The sequence below is a fragment of the Scyliorhinus torazame genome, chromosome 4, assembly GCF_047496885.1.
Source record: "Scyliorhinus torazame isolate Kashiwa2021f chromosome 4, sScyTor2.1, whole genome shotgun sequence".
Lineage (NCBI taxonomy): Eukaryota > Metazoa > Chordata > Chondrichthyes > Carcharhiniformes > Scyliorhinidae > Scyliorhinus > Scyliorhinus torazame.
In genome coordinates, this window is record NC_092710.1 from 301,036,072 (window position 1) to 301,051,895 (window position 15,824).

The following is a 15,824-nucleotide window of genomic DNA, read 5'->3' on the forward strand; positions in this document are numbered from 1 at the left end:
AAAGCTAAAGAAAAAGCATACAAAGTGGCGAGGATTAGTGGGAAGCCAGAGGACTGGGAAGACTTTAAAAGTGAGAAGAGGACAACTAAAAAAACAATAAGGGGGAGAAGATGAAGTATGAGTGCAAGCTAGCTAATAATATAAAGGAAGATAGGAAGAGTTTTTTTTCAATGTACAAAAGGTAAGAGAGAGGCAAAAATAGACATTGGACCACTAGAAAATGTGGCTGGAGAAGTAATAATAGGAAACAAAGAAATGGCAGACGAACTGAATAGTTACTTTGGGATGCCAGGGCCAGCATTTTCCAAGCCCGCACCAGGTCGGAGAATTGCCGGTGGCGCGGCGCCGGTCGCTGAAATAGGCCCCCACGGCGATTTTCCGCGGGCTATCAGCCGAACTCCCACCGGCATGGTTTATATCTGGTACCACCTGGCGGGAGCTCGGACCCACGGCCGCGGTCCTGGTGGGATTGGGGAATCTGACTCGGGGGGGGGGCCTCAGCGGTGGCCAGGCTCGCGATCGGGGGCTACCGATCGGCGGGCCATCACGATCTGGGGGGGGACCTACATTCCTCCGCGCAGGCCGCGCGGTCTGTTCAGCAAGGCCCCGCCGGCAGCCAGAGCTGCGGGACGCACACTGGGGCCCTGCTAGACCCTGGAAATCGGAGAATCAACCCGGACTTTAGAGGAAAAAGTCCGGAGTGATTCTCGCCCGTTTTCCGGCGGGCGTGGGGACTTTGTGCCCAAAAGGGAGAATCCCGGCCCAGAGCTGCAGGAGAATCAGGGGGCAGAGGTGAGTGCAGTGACCATTAGTAAGGAGAAGGTTCTGGGGAAACTGGAAGGCCTGAAGGTGGATAAATCACCTGGACCGCATGGACTATACCCCACGGTTCTAAAAGAGATAGCTGAGGAAATTGTGGAGGCATTGGTGATGATCTTTCAGGAATCACTGGAGGCAGGAAGGGTCCCAGAGGACTGAAAAGTGGCTAATATAACACCACTGTTTAAGAAGGGAGGTAGGCAGAAGATGGGAAATTATAGGCAGGTTAGCCTGACTTCGGTCATTGGTAAGATTTTAGAGTCTGTTATTAAAGATGAGATCGTGAAGCACTTGGAAGTGCATGATAAAATAGGACTGAGTCAGCACGGCTTCGTCAAGGGGAGGTCATGTCTGACAAATCTGTTAGGGTTCTTTGAGGAAGTAACAAGGAAGTTAGACAAAGGAGAACCAGTGGACTTGATTTATTTAGATTTCCAGAAGGCCTTGACAAGGTGCCGCATAGGAGATTGTTAAATAAGTTAAGAGCCTGTGGTGTTTAGGGTAAGATCCTGGCATGGATAGAGCCTTGGCTGACTGGCAGAAGGCAGAGAGTGGGGATAAAGGGGTCTTTGTCAGGATTGCAGCCGGTGACTAGTGGTGTGCCTCAGGGGTCTGTGCTGGGACCACTACTTTTCACAATATACTTTAATGATCTGGAAGAAGGAACTGAAGGCACGGTTGCTAGGTTTGCGAATGATACAAAGATCTGTAGAGGGGCAGGTAGTATTGAGGAAGCAGGCACACTTCAGAAGGACTTGGACAGGAGAGTGGGCAGAGAAGTGGCAGATGGAATACAATGTTGGAAAGTATGAGGTTATGCACTATGGAAGGAGAAATGGAGGCGTAGACTATTGTCTAAATGGGAAGATGCTTAGGAAGTCAGAACCACAAAGGGACTTGGGAGTCCTTGTTCACGATTCTCTTAAGGTTAACGTGCAGGTTCAGTCAGCAGTTAGGAAGGCAAATGCAATGTTAGCATTAATGTCGAGAGGGCTAGAATACAAGACCAGGGATGTATTTCTGAGGCTATACAAGGCTCTGGTCAGACCCCATTTGGAGTATTGTGAGCAGTTTTGGGCCCCGTATCTAAGGAAGGATGTGCTGGCCTTGGAAAAGGTCCAGAGGAGGTTCACAAGAATGAACCCTGGAATGAAGAACTTGTCGTATGAGGAATGGTTGAGGACTCTGGGTCTGTACTCATTGGAGTTCAGAAGGGTGAGGGGGGATCTTACTGAAACTTACAGGATACTGCGTGGCCTGGATAGAGTGGACGTGGAGAGAACGTTTCCACTTGTTGGAAAAACTAGGACACAATCTCAGACTAAAGGGATGATCCTTTAAAACAGAGATGAGGAGGAATTTCTTCAGCCAGAGGGTGGTGAATCTGTGGAACTTTTTGCCGCATAAGTCTGTGGAGGCCAAATCACCGAGTGTCTTTAGACAGAGATAGATGGGTTCTTGATTAATAAGGGGATCAGGAGTTATGGGGAGAAGGCAGGAGAATGGGGATGAGAAAATATCAGCCATGATTGAATGGTGGAGCAGACATGATGGGCCGAGTGGCCTAATTCTGCTCCTATGTCTTATGGTCTTAACTATAGGCTGGTTAGCTTAACTTCTGTAATGGGGAAAATGCTTGAATCTATCATCAAGGAAGAAGTAGCGAGGCATCTTTGTACAAATTGTCCCATTGGGCAGATGCAGCATGGGTTCATGAAAGGCAGGACATGTTTAACAAACTTACTGGAATTCTTTGAGGACATTTTGAGCGCAGTGGACAATGGGGAACTGGTGGATGTGGTGTATCAGGATTTTTAGAAGACTTCGACAAGGTGCCGCAGAAAAGGCTGCTGCATAAGATAAAGGGGTACGGCATTACGGGTAATAAATTATCATGGTTAGAGGATTGATTAACTAACAGAAAGCCAAGAGTGGCTAGTGGTGTGCATCACGGATCAGTATTGGGACCGCAATTGTTTACAATTGTTTTCAATTCCCGTACCAGCTGAGAATTTTGAATTCTCGCTCTGTGTACATGAACAGACGCCAGAATGTGGCGACTAGGGGCTTTTCACAGTAATTTCATTGCAATGTTAATGTAAGCCTACTTGTGACAATAAAGGTTATTTGTTTTATAATTATACATAGATGATTTGGAGTTGGGGACCAAGTGTCAAAGTTCGCAGATGACACATAAGATGAGTGGTAGAGCAAAGAAAGTGTGCAGAGGGATACAGGTAGTTAAGTGAGTGGGCAAGGGTCTGGCAGATGGAGTACAATGGTGGTAAATGTGAGGTCATCCATTTTGGTAGTAATAACAGCAAAATAAACTATTATTTAAATGGTAAAAAATTGCAGCATGATGCTGTGCACAGGGACCTGGGTATCCTTGGGCATGAATCACAATAAGTTGGTTTGCAGGTAATTAAGAAGGCAAATGGAATTTTGTCCTTCATTGCTAGAGGGATGGAGTTTAAAAGCAGGGAGGTTATGTTGCAGCTGTATAGGGTGCTGGTGAGGCCACACCTGGAGTACTGTGTACAGTTTTGGTCTCCTTACTTGAGAAAGGGTATACTGGCACTGGAGGGGGTGCGGAGGGGATTCACTAGGTTGACTCCAGAGTTGAGAGGATTGGCTTATGAGGAGCGACTGAACAGACTGGGACTATACTCATTGGAATTTAGAAGAATGAGGGGGGATCTTATAGGAACATATAAAATGATATAGGGAATAGATAAGATAGAAGCAAGAGGTTGTTTCCACTGGCGGGTGAAACCAGAACTAGGGGGCATAGCCTCAAAATAAGGGGGAGCAGATTTAGGACTGAGTTGAGGAGGAACCTCTGCACCCAAATGGTTAATTAAGAGTCTGTGGAATTCCCTGCCCAGTGAAGCAGTTAGGGCTCCTTCATTCAATGTTTTTAAGGCAAAGATGGATTTGAAATGAAAATGAAAATCCCTTATTGTCACAAGTAGGCTTCAAATGAAGTTACTGTGAAAAGCCCCTAGTCACCACATTCCGGCGCCTGTTTGGGGAGGCTGGTACAGGAGTTGAACCGTGCTGCTGGCCTGCCTTGGTCTGCTTTCAGAGCACTGATTTAGCCCTGTGCTAAACCAGCCACAGAGTACAGATTTTTGAACAGTAAAGGAATTAAGGGTTATGGTGGGCGGGTGGGTAAGTGGAGCTGAGTCCACAAAAAGATCAGCCATGATCTTATTGAATGGCGGAGCAGGCTCAAGGAGCCAGGTGGCCTACTCCTAGTTCTTATAAAACAATAATAATACCTGCTAAAATGTTGAAGCTATACAAGCTGGACTAACAGCACTGCAAATTAATATCGCAGCTTCAGGAACAAGGTTTAGAACAATAGAAGTCCACTCAGTTTACAAAGCTGATTGTTTCTAATTAACCATGGGCAACTGCCACTGTCACAAACTCTCCAACTTAATCAAGCAAAAAGAGAAACACTGAATCAACATTCACCTTGGAAAACAATTGAGCAAAGAAAGCCTCCCAAAATATCAATCTAAAGTTGTTCAACACTAACCTAGTTACATTCCACAGATTACATTTATATGGTGCCAACCATTATTTTACATGGGAGAGTTGAATATAAATACTCACACGCCTTAAGAAAGGAGATGATTGCATTTGAAGCAGTTTAGAGAAGGCAAACTTAACTGATTTCTGGGATGGAGGGATTCTCTTGTGAGGAAAAATTGAATAGGTTGGGCCATTATCCATTGGAGTTTCGAAGAATGAGAGGTGATCTTATTGAGACATATTAGGTCCTGAGGGGACTTGACAAAGTTGGATGCTGGGAGGATGTTTCCTTGTACGGGAGTCTAGAACTAGAGGGTACAGTTTAAAAATTAGGGATCTCTCATTCAAAATGGAGATGAGGAGAATTTATTTCTCTCAGTAGGTCAATAGTGTTTGGAATTCTCTTCCCCATTGGAGGCTGAGCCATTGAATTTATTCAAGACAGATAGATTTTTGATCGACAAGGGAATCGTTATGGAGGCACACAGGAATGAGGAGTTGAGGCCACAATCATATTAGCCACGATTGTATCGAATGGTGGAGCAGGCTTAATGGGGCTGCAAGGCTTCCTACTGCTCCTAATTCTTGTGTGCACACAGTAACTTGTATTGGAAAAAGTTTGCTTAAAAAGTGACAAAAGTGTAGGAAGAACATAGACTTGAGTTTACATCAATGCAAGTAATTTCTATTTAAATCCATTATATGCTAGCTAACTTTTAATTAAGAATCTTAATACCTGTGGTAGAAAGATCCACACTGTTGAAAGGAGAACACAAAAAGGTGCCACTGTGCTTCCAACCCGAGCCATCATACTCCCACTGCCGACAGCCAATGAACTGAAAGAGAAACATTTTTCACCATTTGTAGCCTTTATCCAGAATTATTAAACATAGCTTAAACTGTAGCATCTGGAGTTCACACAGGTTTAAGTAAGTAAACTGGCTGTTTAACTAAGTTGCTCAGGGGATCTGCAATATCTTCCAATCAAATTATGAAATTGGGAGACCCACAGAGAACTTAGGGTCAAGGGCAGTTATCGTGCTCTGTTACCATGCCTCTGAACTGGGTGCTTGATCGACCCATTTTCAAAATCCACTTACACTGACTCCCAGTAAAAAACAACACCTGTAAACTAATTATAATTTACTCTTCGACATGAAACGTCAACTCTTTCTCTCTCCACAGATACGGTCTGATGAGTATATTTAGCATTTTCTGAACCTGTTTCATATTTCCAACATCTACAGTATTTTGTTGCTGTTCCATTAAGAGGAGTTTGTCCACAAAGATCCCTGCATTATGGAAGTCTGAAGACGAACATCTTTTCAACCACAAGGAACGTTCGTTGCTGTTAATTTTAGCAACCAAAAAAAATCAATAGACGAAAGCAAAATACTGCGGATGCTGTAAATTAGATGCAAGAGCAGAAAATGTTGGAAATATTTAGCAGGCCAGGCAGCATCTGTGGAGGGAGCAACAGTGTTAAACTGGCCAAACTTTCCTTTTGGGTCCAGGAAATGGACGTCTTCCGGGTCTCAGCTCCTCCCAGTGGAGGTGGTGGGGATGGGTGGGAGAGAGTGCTGTCACGAGCTGTTAATTAGCTGAAGTGCAATTTAGCTGACCAATTAGCTGACATGGGGGCTGGAATGGAGATGGGACTGAGTGAGCGCAGGCCCAATTTAAACAGACCAGGACAGCCATTAGTGAGGCTGTCGTTTTACTCATTGAATTGAAGTAACAGACATGGAACAGGAAAGGCAGAGAGCCTGGAGCACAGGGATTGGTTGCTGCCCACTTCGCAGATGCAGGCCTGGAGGTCCACCTTGAGGCAGGGAGAGAGAGGAAGGAGGTCCTCTTTCCAGAGGGTGGTAGGAGAAGGCCACTCTCCAAAAGCAAGAAGACATTGATCAAAGTTGTTGACACTGATAGGACACAAAGTGCGGTGAGGAGGAAACTCGGTTCAGTGCTGGAAAAGGTTCCAGAATATTTGTCCAGGTAAGGTGTGTGAATGGCAGAACGTCAAGGTTAGTCTTCTGGTATTCAACCTCCAGCAACCACGGCAACTGGGGACCCTGAGGACACCTGCTACTCCTGAACAACTGGGCTAAATAGCTAGCTTGTAATGCAGAACAAGGCATCAGTGTGGGTTCAATTCCCGTACCGGCCTCCCCGAACAGGTGCCGGACTGTGGAGACTAGGGGCTTTTCACAGTAACATCATTGAAGCCTACTTGTGACAATAAGCGATTATTATTATTACATGACAGCAATGCGTGCCCAAGGTACCTATTGACCCCCTCAGCCAGGCTCAGAGCCCTCGTACTGTTGCCAGCACTGATACATGCAACTTCCTGCATCAAGAAACCAATGGCATGGCCGATCAGGGGAAAAAAGCAGCAGCCAGAGCAGTGGCACCACGGCTGGCTCTGATGTTCAGCAGGGAGGGTCAAAGCGCAGAATAGCAATAGTCATAGGGGACTCTCTCGTCGCTTCTGTGGACGTGAAAGAGACTCCAGGCTGGTATGTTGCTTCCCTGGTGCCAGGGTCCAGGATGTCTCAGAATGGGTAGAGGGCATCCTGAATGGGGAGGGCAAACAGGCAGAGGTCGTTGTACATATTGGTACTAACGACATAGGCAGGAAGGGGCATGAGGTTCTACAGCAGGAGTTCAGGGAGCTAGGCACAAAGTTAAAAGCCAGGACCTCAAGGGTTGTAATCTTGGGATTATTCCCTGTGCCACGTGCCAGTGAGGCTAGAAATAGGAAGATAGAGCAGCTAAACACGCGGCTAAACAGCTGGTGTAGGAGGGAGGGTTTCGGTTATCTGGACCAGTGGGAGCTCTTCCGGGGCAGGTGTGACCTGTATAAGAAGGTCGGGTTGCATCTAAACTGGAGAGGCGTAAACATCCTGGCCTTGAGGTTTGCTAGTGTCACACGGGAGGGTTTTAATTAGTATGGCAGGGGGGTGGGTACCGGAGCAAGAGGTCAGAAGGTGAAAAAATTGAGGGAGAACTAGGAAATAGGGCCAGTATGGCTGAGGAAGAGCAGACAGGGAGATGTTGCTGAAAACAGCGAGACTGGTGGCCTGAAGTACATATGTTTTAATGCAAGAAGTATAACAGATAAGGCAGATGAATTTAGAGCTTGGATTAGTACTTGGAACTATGATGTTGTTGCCATTACGGAGACCTGGTTGAGGGAAGGACAGGATTGGCAGCTAAACGTTCCAGAATTCAGATGTTTCAGGCGGGATAGAGGGGGATGTAAACAGGGGTGGATTAGTTGCACTATTGGTTCGGGAGAATACCACAGCTGTACTGCGGGAGGACACCTCAGAGGGCAGCGAGGCTATATGGGTAGAGATCAGGAATAAGAATGGTGCAGTCACAATGTTGAGGGTTCACTACAGGCCTCCCAACAGCCAGCGGGAGATAGAGGAACAGATAGGTAGAGAGATTTTGGAAAGGAGTAAAAGCAACAGGGTTGTTGTGATGGGAGACTTTAACTTCCCTAATATTGACTGGGGCTCACTTAGTGCTTGGGGCTTGGACGAGGCAGAGTTTGTAAGGAGCACCCAGGAGGGCTTCTTAAAATAATATGTAGATAGTCCAACTAGGGAAGGGGCTGTACTGGACCTGGGGCGGGATTCTCCTGAAATTGGCGGGGCGGGCAGAAACGGCGCAGTGGAGTGGCGGGAACCACTCCGGCATCGGGCCGCCCCAGTGATGCGGAATCCTCCACACCTTCAGGGGCTAGGCCGGCGCCGGAGTGGTTTGTGCCCCGCCGGCCGGCGTGGAAGGCCGTTGGTGCCGTGCCAGCCGGGGCAGAAGGGACTCCGCCGGCCGGCGCGGGTCCACGCATGCGCGGGAGCATCAGTGGCTGCTGATGTCATCCCCGCACATGCGCGGGGGGGGGTTCACCTTCGCACCGGCCATCGCGGAGGCTTACACGGCAGGCGCGTAGGAATAGAGTGCCCCCACGGCACAGGCCCACCCGCGGATTAGTGGGCCCCGATCGCGGGCCAGGCCACAGTGGGGGCACTCCCCGGGGCAAGATCCCCCCCCCCCCCCCCCCCCGCCCCGCCGAGGACCCCGGAGCCCGCCCGCGCCGCCAGTTCCCTCCAGTAAGAGACCAACTCCAATTTACGCCGGCGGGACCTGCATAGAACGGGCCCATTGAGGACCAGAGAATCACCGGGGGGAGCCCTCCGACTGGCACGGCGTGGTTCCCGCCCCCGCCAAATCTCCGCCGCCGGATAATTCGGCAGTGTTGGGGGCAGGATTCACGCCGCCCCCCGGCCATTCTCTGACCCGGCGGGGGGTCGGAGAATCCGCCCCTGGTATTGGGGAATGAGCCCGGCCAGGTGGTAGAAGTTGCAGTAGGGGAGCATTTCGGGAACAGTGACCACAATTCAGTAAGTTTTAAAGTGCTGGTGGACAAGGATAAGAATGGTCCTGGGGTGAATGTGCTAAATTGGGGGAAGGCTTATTATGACAATATTAGGCGGGAACTGAAGAACCTAGATTGGGGGCAGATGTTTGAGAGTAAATGAACATCTGGGGTGAAATTCTCCAGTATCGGCGCGATGTCCGCCGACTGGCGCCCAAAACGGCGCAAATCAGTCGGGCATCGCGCCGCCCCAAAGGTGCGGAACGCTCCGCATCTTGGGGGGCCGAGCCCCAACCTTAAGGGGCTAGGCCCGCGCCGGACAAATTTCCGTCCCGCCAGCTGGCGAAAAAGGCCTTTGGTGCCCCGGCAGCTGGCGCGGAAATGACATCTCCGGGCGGCGCATGCGCGGGAGCGTTAGCGGCCGCTGACGGCATTCCCGCGCATGGGCAGTGGAGGGAGTCTCTTCCGCCTCCGCCATGGTGGAGACCGTGGCGAAGGCGGTAGGGAAACAGTGGCCCCACGGCACAGGCCCGCCTGTGGATCGGTAAGCCCCGATCGCGGGCCAGGCCACCGTGGGGGCAGCCCCCCGGGGCCAGATCGCCCCGCGCCCCCGCCAGGACCCCGGAGCCCGCCCGCGCCGCCTTGTCCCGCCGGTAAGGTAGGTGGTTTAATCTACGCCGGCGGGACAGGCATTTTAGCGGCGGGATTTCGGCCCATCCGGGCCGGATATTCGGCGGGGGCGGGAATCGCGCCGCGCCGGTTGGAGGCCCCCCCCCGCCGAATATCCGGTGCCAGAGAATTCGGCAACCGGCGGGGGCGGGATTCACGCCAGCCCCCGGCGATTCTCCGACCCGGCGGGGGGTCCGAGAATCTCGCCCCTGACATGTGGGAGGCTTTCAAATGTTAGTTGAAAGGATTTCAGGACCGGCATGTTCCTGTGAGGAAGAAGGATAAATATGGCAATTTCAGGAACCTTGGATAATGAGAGATATTGTCGGCCTCGTCAAAAAGAAAAAGGAGGCATTTGTCAGGGCTAGAAGGCTGGGAATAGCCTGTGTGGAATATAAGGAAAGTAGGATGGAACTTAAGCAAGGAGTGAGGAGGGCTAAAAGGGGTCACGAAAAGTCATTGGCAAATAGGGTTAAGGGAAATCCCAAGGCTTTTTACACGTACATAAAAAGCAAGAGGGTAGCCAGGGAAAGGGTTGACCCACTGAAGGACAGGGGAGGGAATCTATGTGTGGAGCCAGAGGAAATGGTCGAGGTCCGAAATGAATACTTTGCATCAGTATTCACCAAAGAGAAGGAATTGGTGGATGTTGAGGCTGGTGACTGGTGTGTAGATAGCCTGGGTCACATTGAGATCCAAAAAGACGAGGTGTTGGGCGTCTTGAAAAATATTAAGGTGGATAAGTCCCCAGGGCCTGATGGGATCTAACCCAGAATACTGAAGGAGGCAAGAGAGTAAATTGCTGAGGCCTTGACAAAAATCTTTGGATCCTCACTGTCTTCAGGTGATGTCCTGGAGGACTGGAGAATAGCCAATGTTGTTCCTTTGTTTAAGAAGGGTAGCAAGGATCCAGGGAACTACAGGCCGGTAAGCATACCGGTGAGTGGTAGGGAAATTATTGGAGATAATTTTTCGAGACAGGATCTACTCCCATTTGGAAGCAAATGGGCGTATTAGCGAGAGGCAGCACGGTTTTGTGAAGGGGAGGTCGTGTCTCACTAACTTGATAGAGTTTTTCGAGGAGGTCACAAAGATTGATGCAGGTAGGGCAGTGGATGTTGTCTATATGGACTTCAGTGAGGCCTTTGACAAGGTCCCACATGGCAGACTGGTACAAAAAGGTGAAGTCACACGGGATCAGAGGTGAGCTGGCAAGATTGATACAGAACTGGCTAGGTCATAGAAGGCAGAGAGTAGCAATGGAAGGGTGCTTTTCTGATTAGAGGGCTGTGACTAGTAGTGTTCTGCAGGGTTCAGTGCTAGGACCTTTGCTGTTCGTAGTATATATAAATGATGTGGAGGAAAATGTAACTGGTCTGATTAGTAAGTTTGCGGATGATACAAAGGTTGGTGGAATTGCGGATAGCGATGAGGACTGTCAGAGGATTTAGATCGTTTGGAGAATTGGGCGGAGAGATGGCAGATGGAGTTTAATTCGGACAAATGTGAGATAATCTGATACAGGTAGGGAATATACAGTGAACGGTAGAACCCTCAAGAGTATTGACAGTCAGAGAGATCTAGGTGTACAGGTCCACAGGTCACTGAAAGGGGCTACACAGGTAGAGAAGGCATATGGCATGCTTGCCTTCATTGGTCAGGGCATTGAGTTTGAAAATTGGCAAGTCATGTTGCAGCTGTATAGAACCTTAGTTAGGCCACACTTGGAGTTCAATTCTGGTTGCCACACTACCAAAAGGATGTGGAGGTTTTAGAGAGGGTGCAGAAGAGATTTACCAGGATGTTGCTTGGTATGGAGGGCATTAGCTGTGAGGAGAGGTTGAATAAACTTGGGTTTGTTCTCACTGGAACGCAGGAGGTTGAGTGGCGACCTGATAGAGGTCTACAAAATTATGAGGGGCATAGACAGAGTGGATAGTCAGAGACTTTTTCCTAGGGTAGAGGGGTCAATTACTCATGAAGGTGTGAGGGGCAAGGTTTAGAGGAGATGTACGAGGCAAGTGTTTTTTTACACAGAGGGTAGTGGGTGCCTGGAACTCGCTGCCGGAGGAGGTGGTGGAAGCAGGGACGATTGTGACGTTTAAGGGGAACTTGACAAATACATGAATAGGATGGGAATAGAGGGATACGGACCCCGGAAGTGTAGAAGATTTTCGTTTAGACGGGCAGCATGGTCGGCGCAGGCTTGGAGGGCCGAAGGGCCTGTTCCTGTGCTGTACTTTTCTTTGTGCTTTGTTATAGAGGTCACCAGTACACCTGGGGTGGGATTTCTCCGGCCTCCCAGCAGTGTGTTTCTTGGCAGCGGGATTCTTTGTTCCTGCTGCTGTCAACGGGAATTCCCATTAAAGCCTCCCCACACCGTCAGGAAACCCACGGCTAAGGGTCCAGGCATCAGAACCACGTCTTCAGAAGCTCAATGGTGATCCCTGTATGTAGTGACTCTGGATGTCTTGGGGTCTAGTAAAGGATAAGTAACTATCACTTCAAGGGATATTCCTTGTCCCTTAGAATCTATCCACGTGGACTTTGAGGTAGAGGTGCAGCATTTATTGCCCATCCCGCGATGACCTTCCGAAGGTCATGTGAGTTGCCATCTTGAACCGCTGTAGTCTCCGAGGTGTAGGTACACTAATTGTGCTGTTGGGGAGGGAGTTCGAGGATTTTGACCCAGCGACAGTGAAGGAACGGCGATATATTTCCAAGTCAGGGTGGTGAGTAACTTGGAGAGGAATCTCCAGGTGGTGGGGTTCCCAAGTATCTGCTGTTCTTGTCCTTCTAGATGGTAGCAGTCATGGGTTTGGAAGAATCTGTCTAAGGAAGTTGATTACACTTTATCCCCTGGGAGAATCCAGCCAGAGACAAAACCCACAGCCTTTTGTGTCTGCGAGGCTCCATCGTCCAGTTCTGATGATAAGGACATCAGTGACCTGCGAGATGTGCTGGTGTGCTGCTGTTCGTGAGATGTCGGCAAAGTTGGCAGCAGATCCTTGGAAGCAACCAGCAGCAAAGTAGTTAGATGGCACATTGATGGCTACTGGCAGTACACGGTGAGCAATGCTGCAAGGTCTGAAGACTTCCACCATGAGGGTGCAAATCTCAGTGAGTATCTGCCTGAAGGGTCGTTGTCTCCTACATGGTTAGCACTGCCTGCATCACAGCGCCAGGGACTCAAGTTCAATTCCAGCCTTGAGTGACTGTATATGTGGAGTTTGCACATTCTCCCTTTGTCTGCGTGGGTTTCCTCCGGGTGCACCAGTTCCCTCCCACAGTCCAAAGTTGTGTATGTTAGGTGGATTGGCCATGCTAAATTTACCCCGAAGTGTCCAAAAGGTGGGGTTACTGGATTATGGGGCTAGGGCGGGGGCTCTTGCAGAGGGTTGTGCAGGCATGATGGGCCGAATGGCCTCCTTCTGCACTGTAGGGATTCTATGATCTTTGAAAACTGGTTCTCTGACATCTCAAGTTGGTGTGGAGGGTATGGCCTACATTGTCATCCTGCCGCTTGTACCTATCCTTTGATCTCCTCGTGCCCAGAGCTCTGCCCCCATGTTGCCTCTCGTTGCCACTCAACTCAAAATCTGACAGCCATGCTCCCATGAACATCTGTTGCCTTCCTTGCGCCCAGCTGTTCCTACCCGGCGGGGCGGAGGGTCCCGGCGGGATGGAGTGGCGGGAACCACTCAGGCGTCGGGCATTTCTCCGCACCTTTAGGGGCCAAGCCCTCACCTTGAGGGGCTAGGCCCGCAGCGGAGTGGTTGGCGAGCCGCCGGCTGGCGGGAAAGGCCTTTGGCGCCACGCCAGCCGGGGCCGAAAGGACTTCGCCGGCTGGCGGAAGTCCGCGCATGCGTGGGAGCGTCAGCCGAGGCGGAGGGAAAAGAGTGCCCCCACGGCACAGGCCCGCCCGCGGATTGGTGGGTCCCGATTGCGGGCCAGGCCACTGTGGGGGCACCCCCCCCAGGACTCCGGAGCCCGCCCGCCCGCGCCGCCTAGTCCCGCCGTTATGAGAGGATGTTTGATTCTCGCCAGTGGGACAGGCATTCCAGCAGCGGGACTTTGGCCCATCGCGGGCCGGAGAATCGCCGGGGGTGGGGGGAAAGGCCCGGCACAGCGCGATTCCCGCCCCCGCCGAATATCCGGTGCCGGAGAATTCAGCAACCGGCGGGGACGGGATTCACCCCAGCCTCCGGTGATTCTCCGACCCAGCTGGGGGGGGATCGGAGAATCCCGCCCATGTCTGGAAGCCTCATCTCTTCTCTTATGTCCCCATGATTTCAGGAGGGTGGGGACTCCCTAACTGCCCAAGTGTATTTTGACCACTTTCCCTGCAACCTGCGTTCTCCTGATGGCTCCCATGTGCGACTGACTGAGTTCCCCTATTGGCCATTCTCCCTTCTATAGGTCCAACTAATTTCAGGGGGCAGCCATGACTTGCTCCCCGTTGCTTTGCAACTCCACACACCTAGTCTGCCCCTGAATCAGCACACAACCCATCCACTCACACTAAAATCCTAAACTAGCCCCCTTACAAGCTCTCAACGAGCTCCTTAACTAACTGAACTGAACTTAATGCCAAATCTAGCAGGCTTCCTGGGCCAGCTTTCCTCTAACCAATATTAAATTTGCTAGCGAAGGGAAACCAGCATGCCAGTCAGTGCCACTATTTTCAGCAACTGCCTGTTTACACTCCAGCCTCTGCCAAGCTTTTCAGTTGTGTGACCTGCATTTGAAGCTTATAGAAAGAGGTGTCAAAGGGGCCCAGTAGTAAAACTCGCCAACTATATGGTTGGATAGATATCCTTTTTTAGCTGTTTGGGTGAGGGCAGGTGCTAAAGAGCTGTGCCAAAGTCAGTGCCTTCAGGAGTGGAGGGAAAATAAAAGATCTGTGCCTCTTTCTAGCACCTTGATGGGGTGAGGTGGAATATAAAGACTGTTGAAGGAGCCTAGCCACCAGAAACAAAATTATTGCATAATTTATCAATCTTGATCCTTGAAAGACTGTAAGTTGTGCATTCCACCTAAAGTTTCCAACATGCTCTTTGTCATGGTAAATAGAAGAGCTTTTTATTATATTCATATCTCAAAGCAATTGGAGCACAGTGTTTGTACCACTTACCGTATTATAGTTGGGTACAGCTCAGCAGTGTACAGATAAATCAACCCAAATGCCACAGCTATGGCAAATTTTCCAATCATGCTTAAAGTGATTGATAGAGCCTCAATGTCCTATATAAAATAGAAAAGATATCCTCAGTGTCACTTCCCCAAAACATTTCCCTCCTGAAACTACTTTATGCTCTGCCAACTTCCTCATCTTGACCATGGTTCACAGGAAGGACAGATAAATCTCTGCATATGGGGAAGAAATTCAGAAGGTGGTCTTTCGAACAACGCCCACTCTCTGTTTAGAGGCCTCTGTTTTAAGTGCATCATTGGCAGCCTTGGAAAACCATGGGGAGGAGGAAAGTAAATTCAAATCAGGGCAAAAAACATGAATTGATAGGCATGGCTATGAAGGAGGTGGGACATAATTATTACACTTGTAATACGAATGTGACCTTATCGTTACACCTCATCTAATGGTTAAATATAAGAGCGCTTTAGCTAAGGTTTCTGTTAGCAAGAGGAACAGAAATAAAACTGTAAAAAATAAAGCCACTTACGAGGTTGTCAAATAAGAATTAATTTCATAAATGAGGGGAATTGAATAATTCAGGCAGCATCAACTCCTGGGCCTCATCTATATGTTGGTAAGTTGACCCCCTGAAACCGATGTGAAGCGATCCCTGGCTGGTGGGCTGGAGTGGAATACCAGACAACAGGGATTGGCCCCACAAGAGAATTTTTTAAAAATTGAGCAACTTATTCCTCAGGCCTATTTTGTCCCAGCTGCATTAACCAGGTTTTACTAGTGCCGACAGAAATATATGTTCAGGTTTTATTCAAAAGAGCAGGTATGTTTTAATAAGAATGATTTTATAATTAGTGAACCATTAATTCAATTGTAGAAATACAGGCCAGGACTTTCCTGCCCTTTCATGGCGGGACCCGCCTTGGGAAATGTGGTGGACCGGCCAAAAGACCACCGGGTAGGCCGGCCCAGAAAATTCCTCCTAGTGTTTCAAAATGTTTGATTCCTGAGAATATAATTCTGTTAGCAGTTTGCTAGTTACAGGATCAATCATGCATGCTCCCACTTTTAAGAGGAATCCACTCGCAACAATGTCTGTTTCTAAAGTCTCTCACTCTAAACAGTGTAATTAATGCCCATCAGTGCAACATTGGGTTAAACATGATTAGAGTTTCTGGCCAAGAAATTAAACTGGCTTCCAAAGTGGCTTTGGAACTATAATTTCCCGATGCAAGGTACTTCGGGAAAGGGTTATCT

The 15,824-nt window shown here is 49.4% G+C and overlaps 1 protein-coding gene across 3 annotated transcripts in view; it reads right to left on the bottom strand.

Moving 5' to 3' along the window:
* The window catches only part of slc22a16 (solute carrier family 22 member 16), a 175,050-nt gene that overhangs the window by 11,417 nt on the left and 147,809 nt on the right, over nucleotides 1-15,824 (bottom strand). For all 3 annotated transcript variants that reach the window (XM_072500018.1, XM_072500020.1, XM_072500019.1), the window contains 2 exons: nucleotides 14,553-14,662; nucleotides 5,099-5,198 (listed from right to left, as the gene is read on the bottom strand). In XM_072500018.1, the coding sequence (XP_072356119.1) occupies nucleotides 5,099-5,198; nucleotides 14,553-14,662 (210 nt within the window). The remainder of the gene's footprint in view (nucleotides 1-5,098; nucleotides 5,199-14,552; nucleotides 14,663-15,824) is intronic.